The sequence below is a fragment of the Lagopus muta genome, chromosome 12 (assembly GCF_023343835.1).
Source record: "Lagopus muta isolate bLagMut1 chromosome 12, bLagMut1 primary, whole genome shotgun sequence".
Lineage (NCBI taxonomy): Eukaryota > Metazoa > Chordata > Aves > Galliformes > Phasianidae > Lagopus > Lagopus muta.
Genome location: NC_064444.1, coordinates 14740825 through 14756792, shown reverse-complemented (window position 1 = coordinate 14756792; position 15968 = coordinate 14740825). Strand labels below are relative to the sequence as shown.

General features: G+C 36.3%; 1 protein-coding gene across 8 annotated transcripts in view; it reads right to left on the bottom strand.

The window, feature by feature from the left end:
- Nucleotides 1-15968, bottom strand: part of CHD9 (chromodomain helicase DNA binding protein 9) — an 82868-nt gene that overhangs the window by 26372 nt on the left and 40528 nt on the right. For all 8 annotated transcript variants that reach the window (XM_048958062.1, XM_048958065.1, XM_048958059.1 and 5 more), the window contains 9 exons: nucleotides 11103-11214; nucleotides 7902-8048; nucleotides 7185-7253; nucleotides 7043-7098; nucleotides 5738-5855; nucleotides 5186-5272; nucleotides 3596-3733; nucleotides 1798-1919; nucleotides 670-913 (listed from right to left, as the gene is read on the bottom strand). In XM_048958062.1, the coding sequence (XP_048814019.1) occupies nucleotides 670-913; nucleotides 1798-1919; nucleotides 3596-3733; nucleotides 5186-5272; nucleotides 5738-5855; nucleotides 7043-7098; nucleotides 7185-7253; nucleotides 7902-8048; nucleotides 11103-11214 (1093 nt within the window). The remainder of the gene's footprint in view (nucleotides 1-669; nucleotides 914-1797; nucleotides 1920-3595; nucleotides 3734-5185; nucleotides 5273-5737; nucleotides 5856-7042; nucleotides 7099-7184; nucleotides 7254-7901; nucleotides 8049-11102; nucleotides 11215-15968) is intronic.

Below are 15968 nucleotides of genomic sequence, written 5' to 3'. Positions count from 1 at the left end.
GAGATCAACTACATTGCTCTGATAAAGAATACAGAAGGCATTCAATATGACAGATAGTACACAGCAATTCACAGGGAAAACATTCTTTTATTAATTTTAGCTACCTAAAAATAAGTTTCTGCTTTACCAGTAATATAGAAACGTGATGATTCTTTTTTTTTTTTTAATACCTGCCTACGTAAAATATATAAAAGAGGCACAAGAAGACTAAAAAAAAACCTATGAAATCCAATTAGATAATGTTAACGTGAAGTAATAAGAGAAAAGCAAACTGTACACAAGCAAGGCTAGTAATGAAAATAGCAGCTATATAAAGGAAACAGTTTAATCAGCTCTATTTTTGTTCTTACTGCTCTTCTCATTCAGACTCCAACTGCAACTATCTGCATACACATTAATCTCCACATGTTATCTGTATCACTTCTTTGATTGAAGAACTCCTCTCAGCATACCAAAGCATCATACATCTTGCTGCAACCACTTCCACAAAATTTACTCAGTAAGAATATGATAAAGATTTAGAGAAATAAAAAGCTTAAAAAAACACAATGGGAATGTAAATAGGCTTTCTGTAAGACATATGTACAGCTAATATGAAGTGAACTTTTCAACCCTACTAGCTGAGATGTAGCTTGGGAAAGACAGTGCACGTAAGTGATGTTACGATACCTGGGAGTCCCTGAAGTACATTTCATATTGCTGAATCATCTGCCTGCTGATCATACTTCCATGGTACACTACAACGTTAAGGTCAGTCCACGTGCGAAATTCTCTTTCCCAATTTGTTATAGTGGAAAGCGGAGCTATGATCAGAAAAGGCCCTCTTATACCAGACAGGAGGATTTCATAGAGGAATGTAATTGACTGAATGGTTTTGCCAAGACCCATTTCATCTGCTAAAATGCAATTTCGTCTGAAAGTAAAATACATTTATTTGTTATTCAGGTCAAAGAAAGTACAGTGCTCAAGCTGTTTCTCAAAAGGACAATTTATAAAACAAAGCTCAAATATAACGGCTCAAAACAATATTCAGAATTGAGGTACTGCAACAGACACTCATACGTTCACTGGTTTAGGTGAAAGAATAAGTTAATGCACAAAACCACAGTTTTCAATCGTGTTTAGCACTGGCAAAACCTTGGAACAGAAGGTTCCATGAGGTTGCCTTAGAGAAAATATCATGAGGTTATTTTTTTGGGACCACATCTGCCCCAATTTAAAGAAATTCAAATCAATCAGTTTTCCTGTAAGCACGCCCACCATAATGAATCTTCTAGTGATCAATAATCTCCATACAAGTCACAAATACAAAGCATCCCAGCTACCATTACACAAACAGGATGAAACAAAGCATCAGTGCCAAACTTCCCCTGAATTTCCAAAACCAAAACTGAGGCATATAATCAAACAACTATGCAAAGAACCACTGGGTGCTCATGCTCAGCCACATATTCCAGCTCTTCACTCTGTTAGCATGCATGCTCATACAGCTACGGAGAGCATGATTGAGAATTGAAAACATTTTTTTTGTAGACCATGCAACTATGCAGTAAAATGTTATGACTGAAAATATATCTTCAGTGAATTCGACTCTTTTTTGATTTGTTTTCTTTTATTCCTGTTGATAAAAACATAGTTTTCAAAGTTTCAAAGGAAGAGCAATTCCTTTTTTCCATTGTATCTTTTCAGCTCTAAGCAGAGAAACAAAGATAAATTTAGTTAAAACAGTATTAATTCCTCATAACACTCACTCCCTGTGTTAAAACATTTATGTTAACAAAAAATCCATGCATTTACCTATTGTACCAGTTGAATAGAAGCCAGTTAAGTCCTTCCAGTTGATATTCCCTGAGCTGATTGCCATTTTTATATTCCCTTGAGTGTTCTATCTTCTTCCATGAGTTTGGAGGTGGTCGGTCCTTTAAAAGAAAAACGAGTATGAAAGTTAGCACGTACCTTTTTATTTCCCCCAAAACAGTTCTACTCACTTTTTCTCAAGCCTAGCCACCCAAATTTAGAAGGAAATTTCTTAGCCTTTAAACTGGGATGCTGTCACTGTTGACATTACTTACTAATGGCCAGTCTGTGGAAAACTGAAATTTATATTTGCCTATTTAAATTAATACTTTTAAAATTAGAGATTATACTATAAAAATATTAAGGACACAAAACAACAGACTAACAGTATCAAAATATGTTATCTTAATCTCCCTGGCTCCAAGCTTGGGTACTCAACAGACTGGCAATTAAATTATAGCAGGCAACCTAACAAAGAAACCATGAAGTTGTTTTACTGCAACTAAGTAGGATTCTGCACGAGACACCCTTCAACAAGCTCTATGTTACAGCTTGAAGAAATTCACAAATTCAAGCAAAACAGTTTTAGTAAGATGTTTTCTGATCAGCTGTACGATCAGCTGCAGTTTTCACATTTCCCATGGTTTATGAAAGCTTGTATTTACTCTTGACTCATGTAGCCTTATCTGGCAACTCGGAATTGAATTCCGTGACTCTGTCCTTCCAGTGTCAGCATCCTCTGGCACCCCCTCCCCAAGCAGGGGTTGCTTTCCCCTCCCAGCAGCTGCTGTTGCCTCCTCCCCTCCACCACCAGCAAGCATCTGCCCACATCCCCACACCAGGAGGAGCCACGCTCCCGCTGGCAGGGTTGCACTCAGCAAATACTTGCTTGTACGTGGTGGAGCCTGGAACAAAAAATACTTGTTGCTGATGCTGTCATGGCTATCAGTAGTACACTGCACTTCAATAATTCTTTTTCTCCAAGTCAAATACAGTAACAGAGATGTATATTATTAAGGCCTTCTCAAATGCCAAAATAGCAGGGTTTTAAATAAATACCGTAAAAATGAAAAATATAATCTTAAGAGGTTAGCCATGACTACTGTCATTATTTGTAGACAAAAGAAGATTAAAATAAAATCCTACAAATTAAAATACTGTGCATATTCAGTTACATAAAAAAAAATAATTAGAGCAAGTGTGGTGTACCACTCCTATGTCTTAAGTCAGGGTAAGCAACGACACTGACATATACAGGACTTTAAATAGAAGTAGTATTTTTTTCCCCTCCTACTCTGAGACAGAAGATTGATAACTTAAAGACAACACACATTTCCTTGTTACATGTATTTTTCTTCCTTTCAGCTATCTCGTTATTAAAAGAAGAAAAATGAAAGCAGGAAGTAATTATGGAATCTGTTTGACAGGCCTGCTTGTCAACTTCCTTTAGTGCTAAAGCACCAGACTTCACTTGGGTTTCTACAAGAGAATGAATATATTTTACTCTGTTTTCTCCTCATCTTAATGGTGCTTAGATTCTATAATAGCCGTTTTCACTGTGTTGCTCATCACTTAGTTAAAAGCTTAAAAAGTTGTAATGCTTCATATTTTCTCCAAATGTTTATTCTTTTTAACAGTTACAATTTAGATGAAAATATTATCCTTAGGTAACTTAGATAAGCTCACAAATCCTTTACACAGAATGTCAGTAAGTCTCACATTTTAACACAGAAGTTTACAGTGGAGAAGATAAAATCTAAGTTGCCAAGACAGACAAGTAAAATAGGCATAATTTTACCAATCTCCTTGAGTCAGGCCTGGAAGCTTGCAATTGTTCAAATTCTTCTATTTTTGCTTGATCTACATCTTCTTTCAGCTCCCACGTACTGTCTTCATATGGCAACGAACACCATTTTACTAAATAGTAAACAACAGGCTGCAGAAGAAAATTCTGAATGTTATCAGCTTTCAGTTTAATATACAGACTGTTAATATACCTTACTATATGGGGAGCTAACTTATGGGATATACCTGGAAAGAACAATACATTTCTAATACTTTCTGAGCAATCTGTGTACTTATCCTTGGCTCCTCATTTTTTTTTTTAATTTTTTTTCTCTTCTTGTAGAACTTCAGAGTACTTTTTAATCCTGCTTACCCACATGTAACTGTCAGTCTTAGGGAAAATGAATTGCTATGTTTCTGGTAAATGTAGAAATGACCAAAAAAACCCAAAAGAATGTAACAGATGTGCTGCCTAGAACATATCCTTCATTCTCAAATCAGGCTACTTAAGCCATTTTTTAAATCTCGCTTTCTTGCTCTGCAATAGCTTTCCAGGTGGGGTACAACAGTTGGACCAAATGTAATGCCTCCTACCTATTTCCATGAAAACTGCAGATACAAAGAGCACGGTAACACTATTTGACAGGGTAAGTTCTCAGCTACAATTCACTGTTTTTCAACACAGTCACCACTATTAGCTCCGCATTTTTGCCAGCAATGAACAAGAGACTGACTACATGCTGAGATTGTAAAACTGCTCACCTGTCTGCAATGTGACCAGTTTTTCATGTTGCTATCACCACTGCCAAAACACACCACCCACCACCCCACAGTGCTGGGTGCATCCACTGTTTGGTCCCCATAAACGTTAAGCAAGCATCAATGAATGTCAGCGGGTGCCATTTTTTCTGCATTGAGGAATTCAATGACACACTTTTGCTTCATCTGCACTTTCATGTCAGACACCATTTGGTCAAACTGCCCCTCTGCTGCCATGTCTCACATGGCAACAAAATGTAATGGACTACTGATGGGAAGGTTCAGCAACTACTGCCACACCATCAACATCCACCTTAGACATTTTGGGCCAAAACTATAAAATATGAGGCATTACTTTTGGAGCAGCCAACATATATTGGGTGCAGGAAGAGCGTTGTTAAACACTGAGGAAGGAGCCCACTGCCAGCATCTCAACTGCTGACTGTCAAAAGCCTGAGGATAGAGTGAGAGAAGAAGAGAGAACCACCATCTGAGACATTTATTGCTTGCCTTCTTGTGCCTTTTACCACAGTGACTCCTTGTCACTACCTGACAGACAGGATCAGTTTTCCGTCTCAACTCACATGGTAATTACCACCTTTGCATCAGTAACCCCGTAAGCATCTTCTTTTACGTATTAGTAAAAAGAAAAGCCATTGAGCTGCGATTTCTATTTTAAAAAAACATGGTAATGCAAGGTAATGGCAAGATTGATGTGGATCAATGAAAATATTATTGAGGACTAAAATCATGATGAAATCATGAATGTGTTAACTCTAAAATCTGCTAGAAATACTATTACTAGTCAGGTACATCATCCTGACATGCTTTAAGATACACTTACCTCACCAGTGTCTTTATCTTCACAAAGAGAGACTTCTAATACCCGGTCTACTTCAACATAGTCAGGATTAAAAGGTTCTTCTTCCATCTGTGATGTAAGAATAATACATCAGTTGAAAGGGAAAAAAAAAGCAAAAAAGCTGGCATATGCTGGGATTTGGTCTCATCACAGACAAAATCTGATCAAGAATGAATGAATTCTATAATTGGAAACTACTGATGCTTTACAAACCACAACCCCAAACTATTTATTTAGCCATAAAGTTTTGTCTTGGGAAGTTTATATATTGGAGAACCTAGCCACACAAAAATAATCTTTCCCTCATTCTCACATGGAAGTAGTTACCCCAATGATCCTATATTTTCCAAGCCATTCAAGCCAGGTTAGGTCAGTGACTCCAGAAGGCCTGCTCTTACAATTACGTTAAACAAACAACCCCCAGCTGCAATGCAAACCCAGTCCTAATGGCTAAATTTACTTCTTAGCATTCAGCTGCTGCATTTTAATAGCAAATATTCATCATAACTTTTATTTTGAGTATTTCATACTCACATCTGCAAAAAAGTGAGCTCTTTGTGCTTGCCTTAGTTTGAACCGTTTTATTTTCTGCTGGATTCTTTTATCCTTTAAAAGCTGCTGTTCTGTGGCCCACTCACAGTGGAGATAAGAGCTGAAATTACAGAGATTAACATTAATATATTAATGTAAGCCATGGCTTACTATCTATTTTTAACATAGTTAAAATAATTCAGTTTATAAACCAAAATTTCATTCAAATGAGGACATATTTCATCATTTAAGACAGAATTCACTGCAACAATTAAAGATTTATTCTTCCAAATAACTGTATCATCTATTATCTTCCAAACATGCATCAAGTTAAGGTAGTATTTTTTCTTTGTCCATAGAACTCTCTGGACTCACAGATTTCTTTCAAGTGGCCTGAGAGGAAAAGCAAGCACATTTAAAAGTGAGCTTAAGTTCAATTTCTGACATTTTATCAGAGAATATCCATAAATCCACAGATGCAAGCAACAACAAAAAAAGAACTAAGAATATCCTTCAGAGATTGAAAAACTTAACTGGGCCTAGCTTTTTCACGTACTTAACGTGAGCATCTCTTCAAGTGTACTACAGTATAGCTAAACTAATCTAAAGAATCAGTGAGGGGCATAAGCAGCAGCAGCAGAGCCCACATCAGAAAGGAAAATGCAATCAGATCCTTTAAGAGGAGAGACATGAAGAAGCAGGGTCGAAGAAGAAAGAAGAATGAGCACCATTTCAATGGTAGCCATACCAACTAACTGTACCTCAAGTGAATTTTTCTGAAGTCAGATTTAGTAGCTGGACAGAAGACAGGTATGAAATGGGGAAAAAGACAATATGGAAAAAGCCATTTCTTCATTCCTTATTTCCTGCTTCTGATGTAAATTCATTTCTATAACTAGAAAAGCTTTTTTCTTCTCCAAACAGAAAGTGACACCTACGCCAGCCTCTCCTAAATGCCCGACACTGTAAATCTAAAAGCAGCTCATTTAAATTCATGAAATTAAACTTAGCCTCAGGCAACGTTGCCCCTGCTGAATTTAATAAATAAACATTTTCAAAAAACTCTGTTCTTTCAGCAACCACAGCTGGCAGCTTACTGGTCAAAGCAGGTTTCAAAACAGTGTTAACTTGCCAATTATTATTCATAACATAACAAAGATTTTTAGCAATTTTAAGTTTGCAAAGAGAAATCTGAAAAATGACAAAAACTGGTCATAAGCCATCCTCCAGTAGCACAAAACTTTGGTATATGAATATGGTTCCACACTTCAGTCAACAGCTTCAACTGAACAATATGGTAATACTTACTAGTTCTTGTATTTTACAAAAAACTCTTCTGTTTCTACTGTCATCCCAGCAGATACCTAAGAAGAAAATTTAGAGGAAATGTAAAATGCTGAAGTGAAACATATTTTAAAATATATAATTTCATCCAATGACAATCACTTACTTCTTTCTTTATTATCCTAGAGGATAAGATTTTGTCTACAATCGCTGCATCTTCCTCACTTGGATTCTCCTATAAACATAGGAAAACAATGCTATCATAAATAGCAGTAAATGCTCTTTTTTCAACCATATCAGGCTTAAAAGCTTCATAAACAAGAGTGGCTTGTTAAAAGATCAACAATAAAGGTAACTACAACTTTCAAAGGCAGCAGTCTATCATGCCAGTAGAGAAATTTTGCACACAGTGAATATTTCCACTCTTCCTTGAACATACACACGTCTGCTTTAAGGAAAAAATAGTACCTGAATACGATTGTCTTTTTCATTCAATTGATATTTGATTACTACTGTTCAGGCTGCAAAATACATTCCCATACTAAACCAAAATCTTCCAGACATTTAACCTTAAAATGAAGGCTTTGTAGATTTATAGAGAGAACTACGTGCAAAAGTACAGGTAAAAGCATCAGACTCCATACACAATTGTCATATAAATTTCCTTTACAAGCAGTGGTGATTCCAATGCTTTCCAAAAACAGACTTATTGTTTTTCTGTTGCTAAATTATTCTGATGCAGTAGACACACTGTGACCTTCATTACACAAAGATGGAGAAGCAACAACTCTGGCAGACATGTTAAACACGTAAGTAAAATGAAAGCAGTGCAGCATGAGTCAAGCGTAGATTTACACTGAACACTAAAGCGGGTTTTACTCACCACAAATAACTGTAAAGGCTGCTCAGCAGGTAAAGGAGCAGAATTCTTTTTGATTTTTGCAGAAGCTTTAGCTTCTTCTTCCGATTGTTTTCCTTCTCCTTCCTCAGCATACTTTTTCCTTTTAACTTGACGATTTGATCTTCTCTTCTGCATGGAGTAGAAGAAAGCTAAGAAGCTTTACCAAACACTTCCTCTTACATGGATTGCAAATTTCAGAATATTTAAGTTAAACCAAAACCGAAGGCCAAAATTTGATGGAACATATGAAGCATGTGAATCACAGAAAAAATAGCCACTAAATATTATTTTCAAACAACTAAACTTTACCTTTTTCCCTTATGTTTTTCATAGGAATGTTCGATACTTCTATTTTTAGAGTTCAAAAGGAATCACAGAACATCAGGATATATAGCAGATCTTCAATAAGACAGCATCAATAGTTTCAATTTCAATAGTTTCAGAGAACTGATCATCACCAAAATAAAATCAGCAAAGTAAATGAGTTTCTTTGAATTAATTTCATTATAGTGAGCTACACAGCAAAGCAATTTTTTTATTTAGGAAAAGCCATCGGTGATTTCAGTACAGTGCAGTAGTCAGTTGAAGAAGAAAAAGTTGTGAACAGACCAAAACCCAACATCCCTGTTGTTATACAAGCTTCTGCAGAGCAGATATTCAGTAACAACATGATTGCAGAACCAGAACTTTCTTCCTGGCTGTTAAGTTCAACCCTTGGTCTGGCTGGTTGATGGTAAAGGCCTTGCTATACTTTCAGGACAACTTCTGAAGTGTTTTGGTAAGTTAGAGAAGTAGTGAAGTATGCACAACACAGCATTTATCAAAGAATGAGCATCAGATCGCTCTTCTGGAGATGCTCGGACAGTGAAACAATCAGCTTTCAACAATAAAGCAGCTAAAATAACTATTTATCAACAAAAAGTGTGTGTGTGGAGGCTGAGGGGAGGGAGGTGTGGTGGGGGAATTTAACACAAAAAGGAACTTCACGTTTTTGTCACGTTACGTTTATGTATAAAAACGTTTAAAACAACGTAAAAAAACATATTGTCACGTTACAGTTTAAAACAACCATAGGAACATTCTTATTAAAAATGCTAGTTAATAGGAGCTATGCAAAATGATGTAGGAATTAAGAGCAAAAAGGTTGAAGGGCTACATTTTATTCATTAAGTAGTTAAAGTTTTCAAAACCTACTGAGGTGTTAAAAAGCATTTTCAGGCTTTCTCAGTATGTCTTTATTTGATGTATGAAATGATTAATAAAACATCAGCAGACATACGCTCTCCAATGTTAATATATAATCTCCCTTGTTTGAGAAATGCTGTATTACTTCCCTGCACTGAGAAATATGGTCACAAGTAAATAAATATAAACATCTGATGCACAAAATAAATCAACATACTTAAAGAATACACTTACTGAGAAACTAAGCATACCAAATGAACTAGGGAGAATAACCTAAAATTACTGCTCCCATGGGCTTAGAAATAGAAAGCTACTTGCAATAGGAAAAGAAAATTATGACCATGTTGAAAAATTAAACAGAGAATGAATTAGAGCAGAGATGAAGGGAAGCAATGGACGTTCTTCTTGTTATGCCTCTCCCCAACTCCTCTGCAGTTACCAGAGCAGCGTTATGTGGCATTCAGCAGCACAATTCTTTCCTTTCCATGACACCACTCAATATCACCACTCCTTTCCCTTCATGCAAGAACTATTTAATACTAAAACTAAAATAGCAAAAAGCCCGAACCAATAACCAAAAAGAAAAGGTCTCCAGTCTTCTGAATTACAGCTGTTGACCCACAAGTTTATATTCATGCGATGACAGGAATTTAATCACTAACCTATAGTTCTTCAGAACATCAAACCACTTTTTACTTCCTTTTACATCTACTAAACAGGCCTTCCACACTAAGACAAACACCCTGAGGAATAAATCATTCCATGCTCCCTTCCAGGTAACATTTACCCAAGGCACTTTATCACCTTTAATAGAAAACCATTCCTGGAAATGGCTTCTGATCCCTTTTTCCCCCCTATCATTATAATCTGCAAAATACTAAAGGTCAGCTCTGCATTTGATGATTATTTTCTGACATTATCATCAGATCATACAATTAATTTTTACTCAACAATTTATTATAAATACTGATTACATCTCCTTCAATGAAACTGCCACAGAATAAAAACCTGCACATTTTCAGAATGAAATGTTACATTTTAATGGAATCTGCCCAAAGGAAGAGAGTTACAATTCTGTTACTAATATGCATATGAATAAGATACAATCACTTACACAGTTCATACTTCCTTGTGCATGAATTTTGCGAATGAATATATCAGGGCTATCTATTAAAACAGTGAATACAGTTAAAAGGGAGAGATTCCTGAAAAGAATGACTACCACTTCAGCCCTCAATCCTGCACTTCCTTCAGCTGTGTTCTACATTGGTTGCTCTGAAAGTAATGCCTCCTCTATTTGTTTCCATGGAAACTAGAACAGCTGCAAAGAGAACAATGACACTAGGTGATAGAATGAACTCCCACCTATAAAACACTATTTTTCCACACAGGCACCACCATCAGGTGATTTGTTCAGATGAGCTGAGTGTGACACTCCTCACTTTGTGGTGTGACAGGTTTCCATTTCCATCCAGTGCGCAGCTTGTATTTCACATCACTGTCACCACTGCTGAAATACAACACTCACCACCCCAGTGTGCTCACACCCACTGTTTGGTCTCCATGAACATTCAGCAAGTGTCAATGAATATCATGGGCGCCATTTTTTCCATATAAAGGAATTCAATGACATCTTTGCTTCATAAACACTTCCATGTCAGACATCATTTTCTCAGACTGCCCCTCTGCCACAAGGCAACAAAATGTAACAGGATATCGACGGGAAGATTGAACCTCTACTGCCATACCACCAACACCTGTCTCTGATGTTGTGGGCCAACATCATAAAATAGGTTTCATTACTTTTGGAACAGTCCTCATAGATACAACTAGAGCCTACCAGCATGCTGAAATGATAGCATAAAGATTGTCATCTATGAGAGAGAGACATGAGTGACAGAAAGAGGCAGTCAACTGCCACTGTATGAAAAGAACTAATTCAAAAAGAAAACCTATAGACAAATACAAATTTAAGGGGGAACGATTCTGATCACTTACCTGTGAATCTTCATCTTTCAATGACTTCTGTGGAGTCTGCTTAGCATCAGACAATTCATCTGAAGATTCATTTTTTCTTTTCTGTTTCTTACCCAGCGTGATGATTAGCTTTCTGTTAGGGGAAAACAAATAAAACCATCTAAATGAACGCTATATACTAGTTTACTTCAAGCTTAAAAACAGTGCCAAATCTATAACCAATACCCTCAATTCTTGTTACTATAAAAATCAAAAAGCCCCACACCCTTAAGAATGCAAAGCACTTCACAGAACAGAACGGTACGACTTGATAATATGTTTCATACTCCTGTTAGTGAGTTTCTGTACAGGTAAGCAGTTAGCTTCATCTCAAAGTTCTCTGTATCAAATACTATACATCTATAAACAAATATTTGAGATGAATCTAAAATCCAGACTGACAATAAGAAACTACGAAGATAAAATTAGTATAATTGTCATCTGCAGATGATGACAGTAAATAACTTAGTTCAAATAGCTTCTAATTGTAAAATTTCTTCTCATTTATATTTTTAAAATTGCCTGGACAACAATCTAAAATGATTCAAAGCTGCCTGACATGCGTAGCTTGTATGTATAAGTCTGTCACTGAACAGATAAGAGGAAATTGTACCAATCTGTTTGTCTTAAAAAACACCATAATAATCCATATTCAAAACACAGATTTCTCTCTAAGAGCACTGTACTAAAGAAATCAATTCTAAAGAATGAGCACTAATGATTTATCAGTACAGACTGAAAGGTTATGCTAGAAATTATGACAAAGTAATGTTTTATCTAACGAGTCGAAATATTTCCTTTTCCATATTCAAGATGTGCCAACCACTGCTCTTTAAAAATACATTTTACATGCCATCTAATTATCACTTCTGCATAACAGAAATAAGAAAACTGACACAACACACAAACGGTCTCTGCCATTTTACAGAACCAGTTAAACACAAGACACTAACTTTTATACAGATAACTGATGTGTTTGATCCCAAAATGGTACCAAATATTGTCCACCTGGAAAGCCATCAAAGAGAAGGTGATGGCTGAAACACTTTCCTCACTTGCTCCTCTTTGGCAGAGTCTATCTAGGAGAATCATCAGATGTTTATGACAATCAAACTAGGAGTCCACAAACAAAATGAAGTTACCAAACGTTAGGGATAGATAAAATAACATGGCAGACAAAAAGATTACAGACCTTCATAAAAATGAGTGTTGTCACAATGTTTTCAGTTGTTAGCCAGTAGGTTACATTCAGTTTAAAAAAAAAAAAAAAAAAAAAAAAAAAAAAAAAAGCATTATCTACTTCTTTTTTGACTCAGTATGAATTGAACTTCACTGGCAACACACGATGAATGTGCGAGAAGCACGATGACAAATCTGTTTCCAGAGCTGCCTGTTCAAAGCCAACTTCTGGTCCCTGGTGTTCACCTCTTTATCTGTCTCTCTTTATCTTCCACTTCCTACACCCAGTACTTGTCTTCAAGTGCATCTTCCTGATATTTTCTTAATATCTTCCCTGCACGTCACTGCTCTGAATGTTTCTTCTTTTCTGTGGATATGATGCCAACAAGAGGAATATATGCATAGTTTCGCTTCCTTCTGATCCAGTGCCCAGAACCACCATGCTCTTTGATATTATAAGTTGCTGATTGACAGCATGGTGCTAAAGTCATGCATTTCTATTAGTAAAAATGCAATCTGTTCATATTTTGGCCAAAAACTTATTAGAAAATGTGCTACGTGAAAACAATGATTTTCAGAAGCCTGAAAACTGGATCAATTCTGAGGCTTTTTTTTTTTGACTGAGAGCAAGTTGCTTTGCCAGTCTGTAAATCTCTGCAGGAAAGCATAAAGATACTTGGCTACCATCCCTTCTGCCAAGCTGAAACAAACTGTTCTGAACAGCAACTATCTTTCTGTGAAAAGGAAACAGCACTCTGCAGACTCAGAATAAATCATATCACTAGACTCCATTCCAATTTCACTTTCACTTGTGTTTTTAAAGTATCTTATTATGTAATAGAGAAATAAAATGATTAGGCAAGGTAGATTAATTCAACACTTTTTTTTTTCCTTCTTCTTTATCAACAAAGTAAAATAAAAATGATGAGAAACTCACAACAGTGGAAGAGACCAGAAAGAAGCCATCTCAGGAGATATTATTACTTTTCATCCTTAGTACATAACTCCTGAAGTGTTTTATGTCTACAAAACTACGACTCAAAGTACCACCATTTGAGGAGCAGATCTCTGGATGCTGCAACTTCTTCCTTACAAACTAACAGCCGGTTAGAACCTGGTTCATTCCTGATAGGGGAACAATGCCACTGCAAAGTTGTCAGCATTTTTAAGAGCTTTAAAATTATGAAGAAGCCTTAAAACACTGAACGTGAAGAGGTATTAGAAAAGAAAGAAAACAGCAAACATACATTAGGCATGTAAGAAACAGCACAATACTGCTGACTTTCAAAGCATACCTTTAACGCATCACTTTTAATTCTTAAAACACAGAAGCAGTAAATAAGTGGTTATTAGTATGTGAAAAGCCACCTTCCAAGTATTTTAATCTGTAGTCAAAGTATTTTATTTAATTACTAGTAATAGAACTACAGCATTAGTGTTTTTAATCACTACAACCTTTGCTAAAAATTCTATTAGCAAAATACAAAGCAGATATCTCCTTGATAAGATTGCGTATCTTCTTCAAATGGGAGATGTACTGGTAGTATAAAAACAGCTGCTCTCCTCATTTCAGCATATGTTTAATAAATAATACTAACACCATGTTACCCACTATCTCCTCCTCCAAATATATCTCTAATTAATAACTTTTGGATTGCAGACAGATTTTTTTTTAAGCACTCATCTAGTCTTACTTGGAACAAGCAGCCATTTCAAGCTCATACAGAATGGGAATCATAATGCAAGAAAAAAAAAATGTTTAGTTATTTTCCTGACAAGACCATAGTGTTGTGCATTCAAATATTTTGCAGTAATTAGCAGACTTAAGAATACATCACTTAAGCACAAATGATGCATCAAAACTTGAGTTTGGAAGCAGAGGAAACTATGACAAGGAGTCGTGGCTCAGTATGTGCAAACACATCCCAGGAGGATGATGAAATTTTACATTCGTGCCCTTTAAAGGCATGAAAAAAACAGGGTTACTATCGAGTGGAATAAAAAGATTCAACGAGATCTCTTCCACTAGTGCACAGACCTATTAAACAGCATTTGTCTGACTTATACAAATTATACAATAAGAGAATTCACAATGCCTGATTGCTAGGAAATTCTCTAGACTTTCTTGTATTTAGCCCTAAATGATGCAAGGTCAGCATAATGTGAATGGTTTCCTTTTCCTTCCCCCTTCACAGTAGCAGGAGTGCTGTGAACTGGTGTTAGGAAGGACTCAGATCACCTCAGCAGCACCACATCAACAAGAGAGGATATAAAGACTTTCTACCAGGGTCCACAACTACTCCTTTAGCACATTAAATGATGAAACTATTTCTGATAAATGACAGTAGTTCGGAATTTAAGGGCTACCACTCCGGATTTAATTCTGTTACATCTAATTCCTAAGGCCTGAGGGGGATTTATTTAGTTATAGGTACTCTAATGATATCACCCTTTATATCACTAATGCAGAGCTGCTGCTTTTCATCAGGGCCGTGATATTTAATTTTGTGTTTGAGTAGGTGGGAATACTTGAGAGCGATATAATCTAAATGCCAATCTACTTTTCTGAACAACAGAATGTTCACAAATTTATAACTCTTCAATCCCTTACATAAAGTGGTAAAAGACGCATTTAAACCAAAAATTCTATCACCTTAAATGGATGAACTGAAATCACAAACAATTTTAAAAGCTTGCATGTCATTAGGAGCTCTATGCAAAACATTAAGTGTTTAGGTTCCTAAATAGATGGCTGAATGGACAGCATATGAAGGGTGGCTTTGAAGTCCTCACAAAAATTGTAAAGTAACTTAATTGTAAAGTTAAGTTGATCAGTAATCAACATCCAAAGGTAACTGGTGACACATTTGGTAACCCTAAATACATTATACACGCATTCTTACACTGCTAATAGCTTGTCATACGCTTGGTAATTAAAAAAAAAAAAAAAAAACTTACTCATTTATCTTTACCAATCTTTATGGCACAGAACTTTACTAATTCTTGGATCCAGTTCTAAACCAGTGGGCTGAAACCACAGGCCTTGCTTCTTCAACTTAAACAGGTCAGAGGTTTAATAATCTTAAGTAGAGACTTCAGAAAGAAAATACAGCCTGCCTGGAAAATAATTGCTACTAATTCATAACTAACTGTGATCCACCAGAAAGAATTACACTATAAATTTTCTCTACATGCAGATCTCAAAGGAATCATGACAGAAAATGTGAACAGTTAACATGAAGTCCCCAACGACAAACCAATTTAATTAGTGAGAAAAGGTCTGTTTGAAATCATGCCATCTCCCCTGTGCCCAAGCACACAGTAGCCAAAACGTGACCCTAGACGAGGGCTGCTCAGTGCCAGCAAAGCTGTGTCGCATTACATCTAAACACAGACTTTTTCTTTTTAAATAGAAACCGTTGGCGCACAAGCAATGTTATAAAAGTCTGTTCAGCAACTAGCATGCCAGTTCCACTCTGCCAGTTCAGCAAGGCAGAGCATATCCTTTTCACAGCTGGATCACTAACTCTAAATCCTGCTCAGGAGCAGCACAGGCCACATTACACACTAGCAGTGCCTGCGAGCGTAATCCAGGTAACAACCTGCTGTTTGAGTATTGACTAGAGAAGGCACACTCAGGCCCTGTTTGATAACAGAGGGGATGCGAAA